Here is a 17464-nt window from a genome sequence, read left to right on the forward strand (position 1 = left end):
GCCACATTAGACAGCACTATGATTTGGATGACAAAACTTTTGTATTAGTAGAGAAAAAACTTGTTCGATCCTTTATGCCTACTTTTAAATCAAAGTTTTCCAGTGTTTTATATAACGAAAATGTGTTTAGAAAAAAAAATGCTAAGTGGTTGTCTCAACATTTCTATGTTGCTTTTAATGAGGATATAAATGTTGGTGGAAGGCCTGTTGTGGAAGATTTTAACAAAGGATCGAGAGCCACAAAGTATAGAAAAATTCAAACGATTGCAGAGAGTTATTCTTTCGAAGAAATTCAGAAAGCTTTTTTTAAACATTTGCGTGACTCTGGAAAGGAACATTTAATAGCAAATATAGAAAATTTGTTATCTGAAACTTCAAAGAGTGATCGAAATACAAATGATCCTATTTCTTTTACCGAAGATGAATGTATATCCCTTATAGAAGATGCAAAGTTGTCAAAATGGCAATACGACTCTATACGAAAACAAATTTCTGCAAAAAATGCTGATATTTTAATTCCTTATCAAAATCTTTCATTAGCAAAACAGAAATGTTATCCTTCTCCAGAGCATATAACCATAACCGATAAAAGTGCTGATGTCGATTTACAAGCTCTTTTAAACCATACATGCAAACGCATTTTAGAAATTCCACGTCTGCGTGTTAAAGATAATTTAATTGGAAACAATACAGAATTGTCATTAACTATGATTTCAAAATAGGGATGTGATGGTGCATCTGGTCATAGCCGTTATAAACAAAAATTTTCTGATGGAACTACTTCTGATGAAAGCATTTTTGTAACATCAATTGTGCCTCTTACTTTGGTCTTGAATAATGCAAATGCAGTTAATCAGAAAGTAATTTGGAGTAATGCTCAGCCTGGTTCAACTAGACATTGTCGTGTCATTAATTTTGAATTCACAAAAGAATCTAAGGAAACGATAACAAAGAAAGTTAATCAGATAAATGATAAGATTACATTTTTGCAGCCAACAACAATTGAGACAGATTCTGTTAAAATTAAAATAAATCACTCCTTGTATTTAACAATGATTGATGGGAAAGTTGCACAGGCCTTGACTGATACTCCTTCTTCTGCATCCTGTGTCATTTGCCAAGCAACATCCTCGGAAATGAATAACTTACAAAAATTATCGTTTAAGACAGTAAATGAAGAACATTATAAATATGGTCTTTCTAGTCTACATGCGTGGATAAGGTTTATGGAGTGTATTCTTCATATAGCATATCGTTTGGAATTTCGTAGGTGGTCTGTTCGATCAGTTGAAGATAAACTAAAAGTTAAGGAAACAACACGAAGGATACAGAAGGAATTTAGAGAAAAATCCGGCCTTCTCGTAGACTATCCAAAACAGGGTTCTGGATCATCTAACGATGGAAATACTGCGAGAAGATTTTTCCGCGATCCGGAACTGACAGCTGAAATTACGAAAGTTGATTTGAAACTAATTGAGAGATTTGGTATAATTTTGCAAACCCTTTCTTGTGGAATTAAAGTAGATGCAAAAAAATTTGATGATTATACTAAAGAAACAGCAAAATTATATATGCAACTCTATGACTAGTACTATATGCCTTCTTCTGTCCACAAGATCCTATTTCATGGTTCAGAAATAATTCAGCACTTCCTTCTTATTCCAATAGGAATCTTGTCAGAAGAAGCACAAGAATCGCGTAACAAAGACATTAAACATTACAGAGAATTTAATACTCGAAAGTGCAGTAGAATTTCTACAAACACCGATTTATTACATAAGCTACTAATATCATCTGACCCTTATATTTCAAGCCTTCGATGTCAACCAAAATATCAAAAGCACGTTATTGATTCTCCTGCAAAAGACTTATTAGATTACTCATAAGAAACAAATTTTTAGTTTAATTCTTTAAAGATTGACGTTAAAATATGTTTTAATTATTAATGATTATGTTTTTATAATGAGGATTTGCAATACTCGATAATTGTTTGCTCATGGACCTGAATGGTTTAATCTAATTTGTTTATAACAATTGGATTATTATATCAACACTTTTTTTTCATTTTTACAATTTTTTACATAAATTTCATGCAATATATACCACGAAAGTATAATTTTTAGGGAGATATAAGTAAAAAATCCAAAAATTCCTAATTTGTTTAAACATTAGAATTGTTAACTAAGTTTTTTAAAAATCGGCTCCCACAGATCTCTTGGAAATTTTATACAGATTATTTAAAAAAAAAAAAGATTGAAATCGGTCAAAAATTGAAGGCTGTAGGGGGTTTTGAGACAGCTCATGTTGTTTGAGACCAGTGTGCGGCGTCGCCGGGAGGGAACAGATTTTCAGAATGTTCGAGAAAGAACGAGAACGTTCTTTCGAAAAGGATATATAAGAGGGCCCGAACAGGCAACGAGGCTTTTTGGCTCTGAACAGTTAAGAGATAAAGTCAGTATATTTTTAAGTGTGTGTATCCAACGACGAGAGGGACTTCGTCAAAGGGACATCATTTTCATATCGCAAAGAGGGACTTTTGCAGAATTTTCATTAACAAGCAAAGAGGGACTTTTGCAAGTTAAAATTATTAGCCAAGAGGGACTTTGGCTTAATTTCAAATTGGTTACGTGTCGCCGGAAAGCACGGTTAAGATAAGTGAATTATTTGGACAATCATTTCGTTATATCACATTTTTATTTAATCTATTATTCGTTGTTAATAAATTACTGTTACGTTAATAAGTTCTATCTCTATCCTGACATAAACGGACCTTACACTAGTAATAAGATTATGGATGATGATGAATATAGTGATGATGATTACCCATCAACTACAGTTGACGAGCGTAATCTGCAATCTAACGACCAATTATTAGGACAAAATTCGCCAGGCGATAAGGTAAAATAATACAGTTCCTATGCCTTTAATAAGATTCCTAAACGTTTTCTAAACGCAATTTTACATTAAAAAAAGCATATCTTGAAATTGTGATCATATATTGCAATCTTAAGAATAATATTTATGATATTAAAAAAATAACATTTATGATAGTAAATATTACTAATATTTTACAGATGGTCTTACTGCAGGATGGGGTGTTCTGCAATGAACGCGTTTTGGAAGTTGCACTGAGTTCGTCGCACAAGGCGAGCCATATTGTCCGCCGCCTAATTGTAAGCGTATTTAAGAGGATGCTAAAGTGACGGGCAAACTCCGACGCGAAAGCGCCATCATTTCGATGGTACTAAAAATAAAATGACATTATCGGCGCAGCCTACGGACCTATGCCGCGTAGGTCCGTGTGTACGCATTTGTTTGTAGTGGTGACTCACTACACTGACGTGTGGTCTGTGTACGTGTGTCATCGGAAGTTTGTAAACAAACGATGCTTGCGCTTGTTTCTTCGACTGAAATTTCGTCGCAAGGCTGCAAGATAATGTCCGAGAAAACATAGGCGTATACAAGGTGTCAAATAAATACAAACTAAATATGACAAAATAATAAATGAAAAATATACATATAATACTATATATATCACTAAAGAAAAATGTCATATACTTTTCTTATTTTTATCCTTATAAAATAAATACTAAATAACTAATTAATCAATTAATTAATATATACATATACACATATATTCAATAAATAGTTATCTTTATTTTGTATTTTATATGATAATGACTGAAATAATGAAAGTATATATCATTTCAGTTATATAAAATACAAAATAAAGATAACTATATTCAATATGTATATGTATGTATTCAATAATTAATTAACTTATTTATTTATTTTGTATTAATTACATAAGAATAAAAATAGGAAAAGCATATAACATATTTTTCCAATTAGATATATAGTATTATACATACATTTTTCAAATAAAATATTTTATCATATCTAACTTATATCTATTAGACACTTTGTATAAGTCTATTTTGTCTCGTATGTACATCATTCAGCCATACGATAGAATTTCAATTGCGAGAAAAAAGGTTCAATAACCTTATAAATTATCTGATAAAATATAAACAGACCACACGTGCAGTAAATTGCTAACTAACATAAATACGTATTTTTTCAAATCTGTCAGCTGACGATAGATCGCCTCTGACAATATTTCTTACAATTTGCCAGTTCACAAATAAATCGCCTCTAGCTGCCTTTTTTCTAAACGGTCAGCTGACGTTAGATCGCCTCTGACAATATTTCTTACAATTTGCCAGTTCACGAATAATATTTTGCTGCACGACAATGCTAGACCGCACGTCGCAAAGCCAGTGCAAACGTACCTGCAAACACTGAAATGGGAAGTCCTAACCCACCCGCCGTATTCTCCAGATATTGCTCCTTCGGATTATCACTTGTTCCGGTCGATGGCCCATGGTTTGTCCGCGGAGAAATTTACTTCTTATAAAGAATGCAAAACTTGGATTAATTCATGGATCGCCTCTAAGGACGAAGCGTTTTTTCGACGAGGTATCCGTCTCTTACCCGAAAGATGGGAAAAAGTTGTGGCAAGCGATGGAAAATATTTTTAGTAATGTATTTTTATATTTAAACTTAGAATAAATCGTTGTTTCTCTCTAAAAAAACGCTACGAATTAATTCCAACACCTAATATAATACGAAAAAAAGATATTACTTACCAATGAAAATTTGTATCACTTCTTCTCTACTTTGAGTTCTTCAAGAACAGTTCTAACTGTATTACAATTCATTTTTTTCACTTCTTAATAATTGACACGTAATACACTATTATATACAAAATATTGCACACAATATTGCGTCACACTGCCTTCACGCTGCTTCGATGACGAACACGAGACAATAGAGTACAGGCTCGTGCACGCTGGGCCCATCGGTACGACTGTTAGCACGACCAATCACAATCGAATTACCAGTGCACGCGCGACTTCAAAATGTGTACACATGTATTTCATCGGACTTCTGAATGGATAAATTGTATTTCATCGGATATTACACTTTATCGGATAATATTTTAATTGGATATAGTACATTAGATCGGACATTCAGCTTGATCGGAAAAAATACCTTATTTTTAATATTGGAGTTAGGTAAAATATGTATAGGACCTTATTTGTACAGCTTATTATGAGCTTCATTTTTTGTTTAACAATTTTTTCCGTACAATCAAAATATTTTCTGAAATAATTAACGAAAACAGTTTTATCTTTGAGGGAGACTGGGGGCAGAGAGGGCATTTGCGCCAAAAATCTATTTAAGAATATTATTTACTAGATAAAATAAATATTTAGGCTGAATATCAGCCAAATCGGGGGTAATAGCTTTTTAGAAGTCCACCCAAAAAATTCAATATGTTGCGTGTGCGTGCGTACGTGAGTGTGTGTGGGTGTGTGTGCGCGCGCGTGTGTGTATGCGTGCGTGCGTGCGCGCGCGCGAGCGAGTGAGCGAGCGAGTGAGTGAGTGAGAGAGAAAGAGAGAAGCGCGAGTAAATATGTAAGCGGTTCGAGCGAGGGCGTTAGGGTCACGAGGCACAGTCCTCGAGAACCCTCGCCAAAAAGCGCCCTAGGGGTAGTGGGGAGAGAAGTTAAGCCCTCCCCTCCAGCCCCAGAAGGTGTGTGCTTTCTCCGCTCCTCGGTTGCCTGTGGGTAAACCGGGCCCGAGGAGCCGGAAAGGAGGGGGAGGGTCCCCTACGGGATGGGCAGCATCTGACCACCCCTCGGATTGAGGGGGGTACTGGTCGCTGTCCACCTGTAGGCGGGGCCACCGGGCTGCGGCCCGAAGGGTTTTTACGCGGAGAGGAGAGGGGGTGGGAAACGTGGGGACTTCCCCCCATACATTTTGATTGCGCCGGAGTTCCGGCAGTCGGGGGAGTGGCCGGATGTAATGCGTTGCGGTTCCCGGCCATCCCTCACCAACGGCAGTTGATGGCAGCGTAACGAGGGTGGAGTTTAGTGGGTAGGCGCCTGGGAGTCTCTCGGCTTCGTATCCCGAGTTCCAGGCGAATCCCACACTACCCTCTGGCAGTGGACATCCCACATTGCACGCCAGAAGGTGTCTTTGGAAGATTCTCCACCCCCGGGGGGGAGAATCTTCCACCCCTGCACAAGAAAAAGGAACTATAAAGTTGCGGCACGTAACAGTGCGCGCGCGTGTGTTTGTCATAATGCAATCTTTTTTTTGAAGCTAAAATATTATTTCTTATTGATATTTCCACTTAAAAGAAAAATTACATTAAAACTTACATGTGAGCGCATACACACATATGTAGGCATGTATTAGGACCTTGAATAAGTTCTCGCTGTTTTTTTTGTTAAAAAAAAACATTAATTTAAAATATAAGGCTTACAATAACTTTACTCAAAGTATTGTCCATCATTAGAGACCACTTTCTCCCATCTTTCTGGCAGTAATTGAATCCCCCGTCGAAAAAACGATTCATCTTTTGACGCAATCCATGAATCGACCCATTTTTCGGTTTCTTCGAAAGAATGGAAGCGCTGCTCGCTCAAACCATGCGCCATCGACCGAAACAAGTGGTAATCCGAGGGGGCTATGTCCGGTGAATACGGCGGGTGAGGTAGAACTTCCCATTGAAGCGTTTCCAGGTAAGTTTTGACTGGTTTTGCCACATGTGGCCGAGCATTGTCATGTAACAAAATGACTTTGTCGTGTCTCTGCCCGTATAGTGGCCGCTTTTCTTTTAGAGCTCGACTCAAACGCATCATCTGAAGTCGATAGCGAGCTCCCGTGATAGTTTCATTAGGTTTCTTCGTCTTCAAACTTTGTCGGTGCTCCAGAACGTTCTTTATCTTCAAGGTCAAAGTCATTATTTTTAAAGCGCCTAAACCAGTCTCTGCATGTCGTATTCGACAGAGCATTGTCACCATATGTTTCAACAAGAATTCTGTGTGCTTCAGCTGCAGATTTCTTTTGAATAAAGCAGTGCAATAAAATTCCCCGCAAAAACACTTTATTTGGCACAAAAGTAGACATTTTCGCAATAGGTAATTAAACACGTGGTTGACACTGTGGTAAACTGTATCTACTAGAATTTGAGGTTACATATAGTACTACTTAGCTGATGCGTTTCCGTACGAAATTCCATGCACAGAGTGCCGCTACGCCATCTTTTAAGAAACAGCGAGAACTTATTCAAGGACCTAATATATTAGGGTGATCCTTATTTTTCGACTGTGGAATTCTTTCTGCGATACCTTTCAAAATGTTTTCAATCAACAAAAATATAATTCCTGTCAAATTTCAGCTTGATTGGACAACGGAAACCCGTGCCCTTGGCTCGTTAAACATTTTTTTCTTGTAATAAATTTTCTATATTATAAAGATTGATTTTTAAAATGTATTTTGTACAAAAATTAGCTTAAAGAATTTTTCTTTTTTTAACAAGTGTATCTTATTTTTTTGCATTGTTTCAGACCTTATACATCTCATTTGATCAATTAGGTGAATTGTGTGTTAATGATTAAAAAATAATAATAAACAGTTATTGCATTTATTCATTGTTTGAGCTGGAAAAAATAATCTATGGGTTAAAAAAGTTGTAATAGTATGTTTAGAGCCAAAAGAAGAATAAAAATTTAAAGATTTTGTCTATAAAAATAAATTTTCTGGCCAACGTTATATAATAATTATGTTCTTTTATTCTTTTTTTGACTCTAAATATACTGTTACGTCCTGATAGATGTAGAATTTTTTTCGTTGGGCTCGGCGATCGGCGTAAACGGGTCTGACCGCACGAGCCGAGCGGCGCGTTTAGGACTTGCGACGGGTCAGCGACTGGAAGAGTCGTCTTTACTCCATCAACAAGTCAACCGCTCGTGGTTCTCTTTTTGGGTCAAGGAATTGAATCCCTATTACCCGGGGCGGAACCTTTGTGCGCAATTTGAGAGGGAAGGTGGAGGGGGTGACAAACGAGGAGGGTGTGGTTAAATAAAAAAAAGAACAAAGTTTAATTTACTAAAGACAACATTTTAATTCAATTAAATTTATAATTACGATACAAAACTCAACTCTTATTCACACGTGTTTTATATTTCTATTAGTGTATTTTTCACAAGTGTGTGTGTGTGTGTGCGTGTGTGTGTGTGTGTGTGTGTGAGTGTTTTATTTTTCCGGAGGGAGGACAGAAGAAATAATAAAATAAAGAGAAATGAACTGACTTACTCGTTGCAGAGTAGTTTCGGATCGCGTTGAATATGTTCGGTGGTTCTGAGCAGGCGCCCCGTTGAGGGAAGGTGTTGTATAGGCGTCGGACCCTTTTGTAAACGAGTGGGCACCCTACTGCGGGATGGTGTCGTCAGGGTGATGGGCCTTCTACTTGAGATGCACCACGAGATGGTCGCGACAAAGTATCAACTGATTTTACTCTTTGATTCGCGCCCCCGAACTACTCGAAAAACTGTTTCGAGAAACTGAGCTAAACGGAATAACTGCGCAAACTGCTTGAAAAACTGTGTGTGATTGTGTCCGGAGCCACCAGAACACGGGTTTTTATACTTTTTCTTTGGGGTAGATCCCTTTGGAAAATCTTAGGTTTTTGGAGCGGGGATCGAATAGGAATTAGTCTTGCGAGAAAATTTTTAATGTGGGGGAGGATGGCGTCATTTTTAGCTAATAGGATTGGGTTTAGATGACTAGGTTACTTGAAATGAGATAGGAAGAAAGAGGCCCTAACGAATAAGGAATAGCGTCGTTTCGGGTCCATATATGATGGGGGTAGGTTTTTGAGGTGGCGTAACCCGGTTGGTGTTAATTAGTATAGGTGGGGTGCATCTCAGTGTCTTAAGATCTGGGTGGGCGTAGTCTTTAGACCATACGATGGAATGATGGGTGGTCTATAGAAGTGCTTGCCCCGATTCTCGGCTTTCGGATTGGGTGGTTAAGAATCGGTATATAAGTTCGCAAAGCCTTGGGTCACTGATCTAATAAATTTGACAGTTTACGACTGTCGCGTGCCCTTGGTGTCGCGTGGAGAGTGCGACTAATGCATCTCGGTTTCCCAGACCTACTAAACACGTGCGCCGTATCAGGTGTCGCGCCTTCTCGGCATGCGACTGCGGTCATTCCCCGATCGTTACTCGGTAAAACCCTATCTACTAGCTAGAGTTCCCGTAGGTGGAATCCAAGAGTATGACTAGTTGGTGCCAGTTTTTTCTTTTTATCTCTTACTCTAACCGTCTGGAGTCGGTTAAGGACTCCAGCTACCGCGAAGTTTTGACTTTTACGGTTTTTCTGGCGACGATAGGCACGCTGAGCGGCCAAGGTATTTTGAAATATCCATGCTATTTTTCTCCGTGAGAAGATTCGAGCTCCTGGTGTCTCATGAGAAAAACAGCTCTGGCGTTATAATATTTCTTAAGAGTTTTGTTGGTTCCGCGTTTACTAGGTCTGGTATTTAATGAAAAGAAAAGAATCGTGTAGTCTGATCAGGACGTAACACCCCCCACCTTAGACAAATGTTGGGGGTATGCAACATTTGCAATTAAATTAAAGATAGATTCTTTTCTTTTCTCGGTTAACATTCCCATTTGAGATGCCGAATCGTTCTTACACTGCTTGTTTGTTAAAGAGAAGGAAAGGAAAGGCGACCTCCAAAACCCCTTCCTTATTCCTTTCGTTCTTTTTGCTGTCGCTTACATACTGCATATATTTTTTCTTTTGACTCTATTTCTAATAATAAAAATCTACTATAAAGGATTTGATGAAGCCTTCTTCCGTGGAATCCTTTCAAATGTTCGATAGAACATGGTAAAATGAGTAAAGAAAAGAAAAGATGGAGTTTTATTTACGTGATAATCGTGTCCCAGAATGTCACGTGCAAAGGTCCGTAGGTCACTCCAACCACATGTACCCTTTTATTGTTTTTCTAGGTAGCCACTTATCTTCTCCATCCCTTGGTCCAGCTCGGCTTTCATCTTTATACAGGAACCTTTTTGTACAGTCTTCTCATCTTCAATGTTATTAGTAAAGTTTCCGCAACCTTCACATAGATTGATCTCATGGATCAGGTAGGGTAATGTGATAGGTGCGTATTCAAGTTTGTCCTTAGTCACCTTAGTCACGGATTGTGACAACACTGGTGACGGGAATTGTGGTAGTCTACCACAATTAATGTATTTTCCCACTCAGGGCGGTCGTACATTAAGTTCCGTGAGCAGCGGGCAGGCTCCAGGGTGATCTTTCAGTGTGGCGTCAAGTGGATTAGTGGCACATTACTCTTCGATATACTATATGTATAGATCTTTTTTCTTCTTTCTCTCTCCCTTTTTGTATTTGTAAAAGTTGGTACTTTGACATTCTATACTGTGACTGATCATCGAGTAATTCTCCCTATAGCAAATTGTTAATGAAAAGGATTCCACTTTATCTAAGATTTACTTATGAGAGAATTATGGATATGTGAAAATCCTTTAAGTATACGACATTATTTATTTATGTATGTATTAAGTAAAATATATACTAGAAGTTAATCCTACGTCTAAGTTAATTATTTTGCTTATTTACTTAGATATATATATATATGCTTTAGAAGTGTATGTATCTATATATATGTATATATGTATATAAGATTATATATGTTTGATTATTTATTGAAGTAGATAGTAAAAAAGAATTTTTTTTTTTTTTTTTTTCCCTTTTTCTTTGTACTATATATATATGTTTGATATATAGAGATATATGTATATATAGATTTTTCTTAACATTATTTTAAACGTGTATATATATACGTATTCATATATATATGTATGTATATATATATATATAGGTGTGTGTGTATAATATTATGGTTATTATTTATACTATTGAATATATATATGTATATATATTTATGTATTTTCTCTCTTATAAGAGATAATTAGAGATAACTTTTTATAAAAGATAGTTATATAAAATTTTTTTTCCTTTTTTTTTTTTTTTTTTTTTTTTAAAAACTTTTCTTTTGCCTAATAACAAACACAATATATATATGTATATATTTTTGTTATTCTTATCAGTTATTATCTGTGATTATAGAATTAATTATGTATATATCCTTATGCGTGATAATAAGGGTGTGGTGTTTAACTCAACGCGGATGGTACGGTGTGTGTGGCTATATTCGCTATTTTTTGCGCGACTCCTAATTCTATTAATAAGTCTCTGAGGTTGTGGTAGACGTTGTTAGTTTCGTTCTTAATATCTAATTTGATGAGTGCACCTTCGTCACGAATTGGTTTGATTATCTGCATAATTCCGGTTTGCTGTTCGGCGATGCTTCTGGTAACATTTATGGCTCTGCGGGACCATGTGGGTCCTGTGGTGGCAGGGGCTGTGTAGGCTAAGCTACATGGCACGGCTTGCCAGAAATGTTCTCTAAACCTCTCCTCGAGATGGTAGAGTTCAGCGATTGCATGGCGGACATACACGCCCCAATCTCGGAGTCCTACCTGCGCTGTCCCATCTCCGTTCATTTTTGTAACGATGCCGCGTTGCCATCCTCCATTCGTTTCGAGGGCAACAATGTCGCCTAGTTTTGTATTCGAATGGAAAAATCGGCGTTTGTTCATCCGCTGGTTGAAGTCTTCCATCATTTTTTGGAAAGATTCTTTACTATTTTCCAGGTGAATCCAAATCAGCGTGGGCGAAAACACCCTGATTATTTTAACAGCAAACGGCGAGCGGCTCAGTGTTTGAGTATCGAGGTGTTCGATCTCCATGTTTCTATAAACAAAAAGGTGGTGTTGGGGTTAGGTGCGAATTTCGGGTCGCAACCGCGAGACCCCATAAGAAGGAGCAAAACAGATTAAAATGAGATAAAACAATAAAATGCGTAAATAAGAAAAATAAGAATTGTCAGAGTTGGCGCTTATGTAAGGTTGGTAGGGAAGCTGTTGTTTATGTTTTTTTTTTCTTCTTTTCCTTCTTTCCGTTCCCCTCTTTTTTTTCCCCTTTTTTTCCCCCTTTTTTTTTCTCCCTTTTTTTTTCAAGGGAAAGAGAAATCAAGCGGTCAGTCCTTTAGTGCGAATGTATAAGTGGATGCGTCCTTTGCAGGTAATAGGGGGTAGGTTCCCCTCTGTGAAGAGTCTTCTATCGGGTTTCGTTCTGCGGACGGTTGCATAGTTTCTCTATTTCCATCGCGTGGTTTTTTCAGTTTTAAGTGTAATAGGAGCTGAGTTAACGAGTCCCAAATGGCTCCAAGCAGGTATATGGACCATCCGTATACTGTGTGTAGAGCATAGCCATGCACAATGGTATCCAATATTAATTTCACTGCTCTTACTGCCAAGTAAATTCCTAAAAATCCAGCGCTTATATTGCCGAAAATTAGGAATCGATCCCAAAATTTCTGCCATGCTGACATAGCTATTTTTTCAACTGATGCTTCATCTAGGAAGTTTGCAAAAGATCCTCCATCGTGCATAATCGTAGAGTGGCCCATCATTCCTCTGGCCAAGGTGTTTAACATTGCTGGTCTCTCAGCAGGAAACATAATATGATCCCTGAGATCGCTTAAATCTCCTTCAGTATATATGCCGCTGGTAGCAAGTGATCCGGGGCTAATATATTTCCAGCTAGGTGTTGTCATCGGTTTCATGGTCATCGGCGGTACTGTATGTATTGGTTTAGGAGTGAGTCTATACCATGCATCTCCCAGAAGATACATAGGTGGTGCGAACAAATTGCACGTAATCTGCGTTCCTTGTCGTAATAATATATGGGTTTGCGGTGTTAAAAATTGTGTTCTGTTTTCTCGCGTCACAGGCAATTGATCATAGCATTCTTCGGTGTGTGCTACTCTTACTTCGACAGGCACACATTTTACTATGTGTATTACTTCGCCAGCCAGTAAGGCCATGTATCCTGGTCCCTTCATAAAGTGATAAGCGAAAACATCCGGTGATTGAGTGGCTATGGCTAATGAATTGTGTAATATTTTCTGTTCGAGCTGACATTGTTGCAGTAAAATATTCTTATATAGTTCACTAAATTGAGTCCGCACATGTTTCTCTACATATACAAATTTAGAATTCATATAGGTGAAAATGTCCAAATTAGCTATGCGTGATTCTTTTTTAAAAATTGCTACGCCTGGTGAAGTTTCGAAAATTACTAATTTTGGATGTTCCGTGTGGAAAAGAGTGTATCCACAAGTAGAATAGGAGTCTCTGCTTGCCAATGCAAAAACTGTGTCTTCTGTAGTCATGGAATAAACAATTTGCTGTTGTTTGTTGACGACGTCTATTATTCTGTGTGCATATCCTTCATATAATACTCCATAAGTGCCGAACCTGCAGGTATCCGTGGGCATGGATGCCCAGTAGGTGTCCCCACCCTCGATGTCGGTGCAATGTGTTGCGCTCAACGCACAGGTCACTCCAGACCTCAGTTGGACTCGGTTCGTGTTTATCTTCACGTCAGCTATATAATCCTGTAGTGTAATTTTTATGGTTGCGAGTACCACGGCTTTTTCCCATGTGCCGAATGGATCGCTATATGTTGTTCCGGAACAGGTGCCATCATTGTTCACGTGTCCGGCCAGTGTTACCGGTCGTGTTGCAGTTTGATTGGATTTCAATCCTGTTATTCGAGTGTTTCCGATTTCGTAAGTACCATACATGTGCATTCGTTGGCAGGCGTCTTTTGATACTTCTTCTATATACGCGTGCTTTCCGTTGTACACGTCCATGGAGTGAGAGAACATTCCGCATCTCCTGATTAATCTGTCTATTTCTATTTTGCATTGTATAACTCTCGCGGAGGTAAATTCGTTAATTTGTAGCAATTGTATATAAATCTTCTGAGCTGCTACTTCTGGCTGTGGTATATCACATTCCTCTATCCCCAGTAATGATAGAGTCGTAATGTTCGTCGATGCAGATCCGCAGTCATATCCTATTATGCCTTTAGTGCCGCGTAACCAAAAATTTAGCACGGCGATTATTAAAAATCCTCGGAGATCCATCTGAAATTTAGCACGTCTAAGGTATATTAATATAGCACACCTTTAATTGTCAAGCTTGTTGTTATTACTTATTTCCTTATTTGCTAATCAATTTATCATTTATTTATTTATAAAATTTTTTTTTTGTGTAAAATATATTTATATATATTTTTTTATAGTTACTTATTTTAATTAATAATAATAAAATTACTTAATTATTAGGAGTTGGTTTGATGTGTGAGATTCGTAGGCGATTAGGGTGTACAACGCGACTGTTCTTTTTTATTTTAATTCTTACGTTATTTCTATTCAATATTTCTAAGACCTCATGGGGTCCTGTGTATTGATCTCCAAATTTGCCAGGTTTAGGGCCTTTTAATAAAAAGACTTGATCACCAAGTTTGAATGTTTGTGGGTTTATCTTTTTATCATAGTGTCTTTTCGATTTAATTTTTGCTTCGACAACGTTTTCTCGGGCATTTTTCTGAATTGCGTGGAGTTGACTAACTAAATTTACAAGATATTCGTTGTAAGTTGCTAATTTATCGCCAGATGCTAAAGGTTCATTTGACGGAATTCGTGCTATTTTACCGAAGATTAATTCGTAAGGCGTGTGTTTAGTTGCTTCATGTACACTAGTGTTATAATTATACATCGCGAGACTTATCCATTTATCCTACTGTTTTTGTTCTCTTGCATATTGCTTTAAATATTCTCCTAATGCGTGATGTGATCTTTCTAATGAGCCGTTTGATTGAGGATGGAATGCGGTTGTACGGAATTTACGAATTTTAAATATTTTAGCTACCTTTTTCATTAAGTCACTGATAAAATTTCTACCCTGGTCTGTTAAAATTGCTTTCGGAGAACCGAATACACAAATAAATCGATCGACGAAAGCTTCGGCTACCGTTTCAGCAGTTTGGTCGGATAACGGTATTCCCATGCTAAATTTAGTGAGTTGGTCTTGTAGAGTTAAGATATATTCATTGCCACGTTCGGTTTTAGGCAAAGGTCCTACGATATCCATGGCGACCTTATCGAAAGATGATCCGGGTGTATCGGTAATTATCATAGGTTGTTTGGTTTTTACGCGAACTAGTTTCTTTAATTGGCAATGTAAACATTGTTGGATAAAACGCTGTACATCTATTTTTAAATTTTCCCAGTAATAATTATGTTTGATTCTATTATACGTTTTAGTTACTCCGCGATGTCCCCCAGTGGGTAAACAGTGCGTTTCTCCTATTATTATTGGTCGTAGATCTCTAGGTGGATATTTAACTAATCCATTGCAAATAATTAATTTAATTGGTGCGTCAAGGAATATTAATTGTAGCTGATTTTTGACATTGTTCCACGGTACATTGTTAATAAAATCCGTTTTAGCAATACTAAGTGTTTCAATTTTTAAATTTTCAACAGTTTCTTTTAAGTTATTTAAAGCGGTTATGATTCGAGATAAAGTTAATGTTGGGCCTTCTCGTTGTTCTTCGCTTATCGGCAATATTATATGATAATAATTTTTTACTTTAATGGTTTTAGGTTGATTTAACATAAGATTATTTAAATTTGGAAGTTTGTTTCGTTCGAATAACTTTTGCGAACCGGAATCTAAAGGTTTACCGTTTGTATCAACAAAATATGCTATGTTGTCTTTACGTAAGAATAATAGATCGCGAGATTCAATTATATTATTTTTTATTATTTGCTGATTATTAATAGTGGGTTTACTATAATTTTTGATATTGATCTCTTGGTTATTGTCTATATTTTCTTGTTCCTCGTCTTCATCACTGTTTTCTTTATCAGGCGGATCATTTCTATCGTCTAACAATATAATGTTATCGTCTATTTGCTCTTTTATTAAATCATCTTGATCGATAATTCGACGTCGTGCTGTCCGACTTCTTGTTAGTATTTTGTCATGTGTAGGTGGACTGTGAATTAATGCTCTCTCTATTATTTGTTGATTTGGTTCATCTAATTCTTCTTGGGTAAATGGTATCGAGTCTGTATTATTTTTAATTGCATTTTCGTTTTCTTCGGTGTCGGAAAAATGTAATTCGTAATTTTCTTCCTCGCTATCAGAAAGATGCGATTTGTAATTATCATTTTCTTCAGTGTCAGAGAGGCGTAGTTCGTAATTATCATCTTCCTCTGAAGAATCGGAGAGATACAATTTATAATTATCTTCTTCTTCGTCAAATTCTCTTTGCGTTTTTAAGGTTGTTTTAGCATTTTTAGAGATTTTTCGTTTCTGTCTGCCCTTTCTAACTGGTTTACAATCGACTTCTTCAAGGTTTATAGGATTTCGTGATAATGCATCTGCGTTTACATTCATTTTACCTGCTTTATATTCCACTTCATAATCGTATTCCGCTAATTTTAGTCTCCATCGTAATATTCTCATGTTCGCATCTTGAGCATTCTTAAACCACATTAAAGGCTTGTGATCGGTTACCAGTGTGAATTTTCGTCCGTATAAGTATGGTCGAAAATGTTTAACGCAATAAACTATTGCTAATGCTTCCTTTTCATATGTATCGTATTTCAGTTCGTTATCTGTTAAAGTACGAGATGCATAGGCCACTGGACGATCCTTATTTATTTCTCCTTGCGATAATATTCCTCCTACTGCTATCCCAGAAGCATCCGTTGTTAAAATAAATGGTTTTGAAAAATCAGGATATTGCAATACGGGCTCTTTACATAATAATTGTTTCAATATTTCGAAAGATTCTTCTTGAGTAATCGTCCATTCAAATCGTGTATCGTTTTTTAACAAATTAGTTAATGGTTTTGCCAGTTTTGAAAAATTCGGTATAAATCGTCTATAATATCCAGCGAGTCCTAAAAATTGTTTAATGTTTTTTGGTGTTTTGGGCCTAGGAAATAATTTTACTGCTTCTAACTTCTTAGGATCAGGTTTAACTCCATTTTTACTAATTATATGCCCTAGATAAGTTACTTCTGTTTTTAAGAATTCACATTTGTCCGGTTGTAATTTTAAATTGGCCTTTCGAAGCCTTTCAATTAATAAATTGTATTTCCTTTCGTGTTCTTCCAATGAGGCGGCGTAAATAACGATGTCGTCCATATAAACAAATAATTCCTGGCCTTGTAGTCCTGATAATACTAGATCCATTAAACGTTGAAAAGTAGCAGGTGCATTTTTTAATCCAAAAGGCATTCTATCGAATTCATAATGTCCAAAAGGAGTGGTGAAAGCAGTTTTATGGCCATCTGCAGGATCCATTTTTATTTGATGAAATCCGGAAGCTAAATCACATACGGAGAAGTATTGCGCTCCTCCTAATTGATCAAGAATATCGACAATATTCGGTAATGGATAAGCATCTCTGATTGTTTTATCGTTTAAAGCTCGAAAATCTAAAACCATTCTCCAGCGTTTATTTCCTTTCGAGTCTTCCTTTTTGGGTACTATCCATATGGGTGTATTATACGGTGATTGCGAAGGTTTAACTATACCTCCTGTCAGCAGTTCTTCTACTTGTTTATTTATCTCTTCCTTAT

General features: G+C 36.8%; 1 protein-coding gene and 1 long non-coding RNA gene across 2 annotated transcripts; one reads left to right on the forward strand and one right to left on the reverse strand.

Annotated features, from left to right (window-relative positions):
• The first annotated feature begins 2780 nt into the window (after positions 1-2780).
• On the forward strand, positions 2781-4595 carry LOC136999768 (uncharacterized). Its single transcript, XR_010890087.1, has 3 exons — positions 2781-2898; positions 3075-3241; positions 4342-4595. It is a non-coding gene; the product is annotated as an uncharacterized lncRNA (long non-coding RNA).
• A 1706-nt stretch (positions 4596-6301) lies between these two features.
• On the reverse strand, positions 6302-14590 carry LOC136999767 (uncharacterized). Its single transcript, XM_067354470.1, has one exon. It carries the CDS (start codon positions 13946-13948, stop codon positions 11993-11995), a length of 1956 nt encoding a protein of 651 aa, XP_067210571.1. The 5' UTR covers positions 13949-14590; the 3' UTR covers positions 6302-11992.
• Between the last annotated feature and the right edge of the window lie 2874 nt (positions 14591-17464).

This window comes from Linepithema humile, chromosome 4 (assembly GCF_040581485.1).
Source record: "Linepithema humile isolate Giens D197 chromosome 4, Lhum_UNIL_v1.0, whole genome shotgun sequence".
Taxonomy (NCBI): Eukaryota; Metazoa; Arthropoda; class Insecta; order Hymenoptera; family Formicidae; genus Linepithema; species Linepithema humile.

Coding starts and splice junctions, on each gene's coding strand:
- LOC136999767 (XM_067354470.1), bottom strand. CDS start 13,948: ATGGATCTCCGAGGATTTTTAATAATCGCCGTGCTAAATTTTTGGTTA.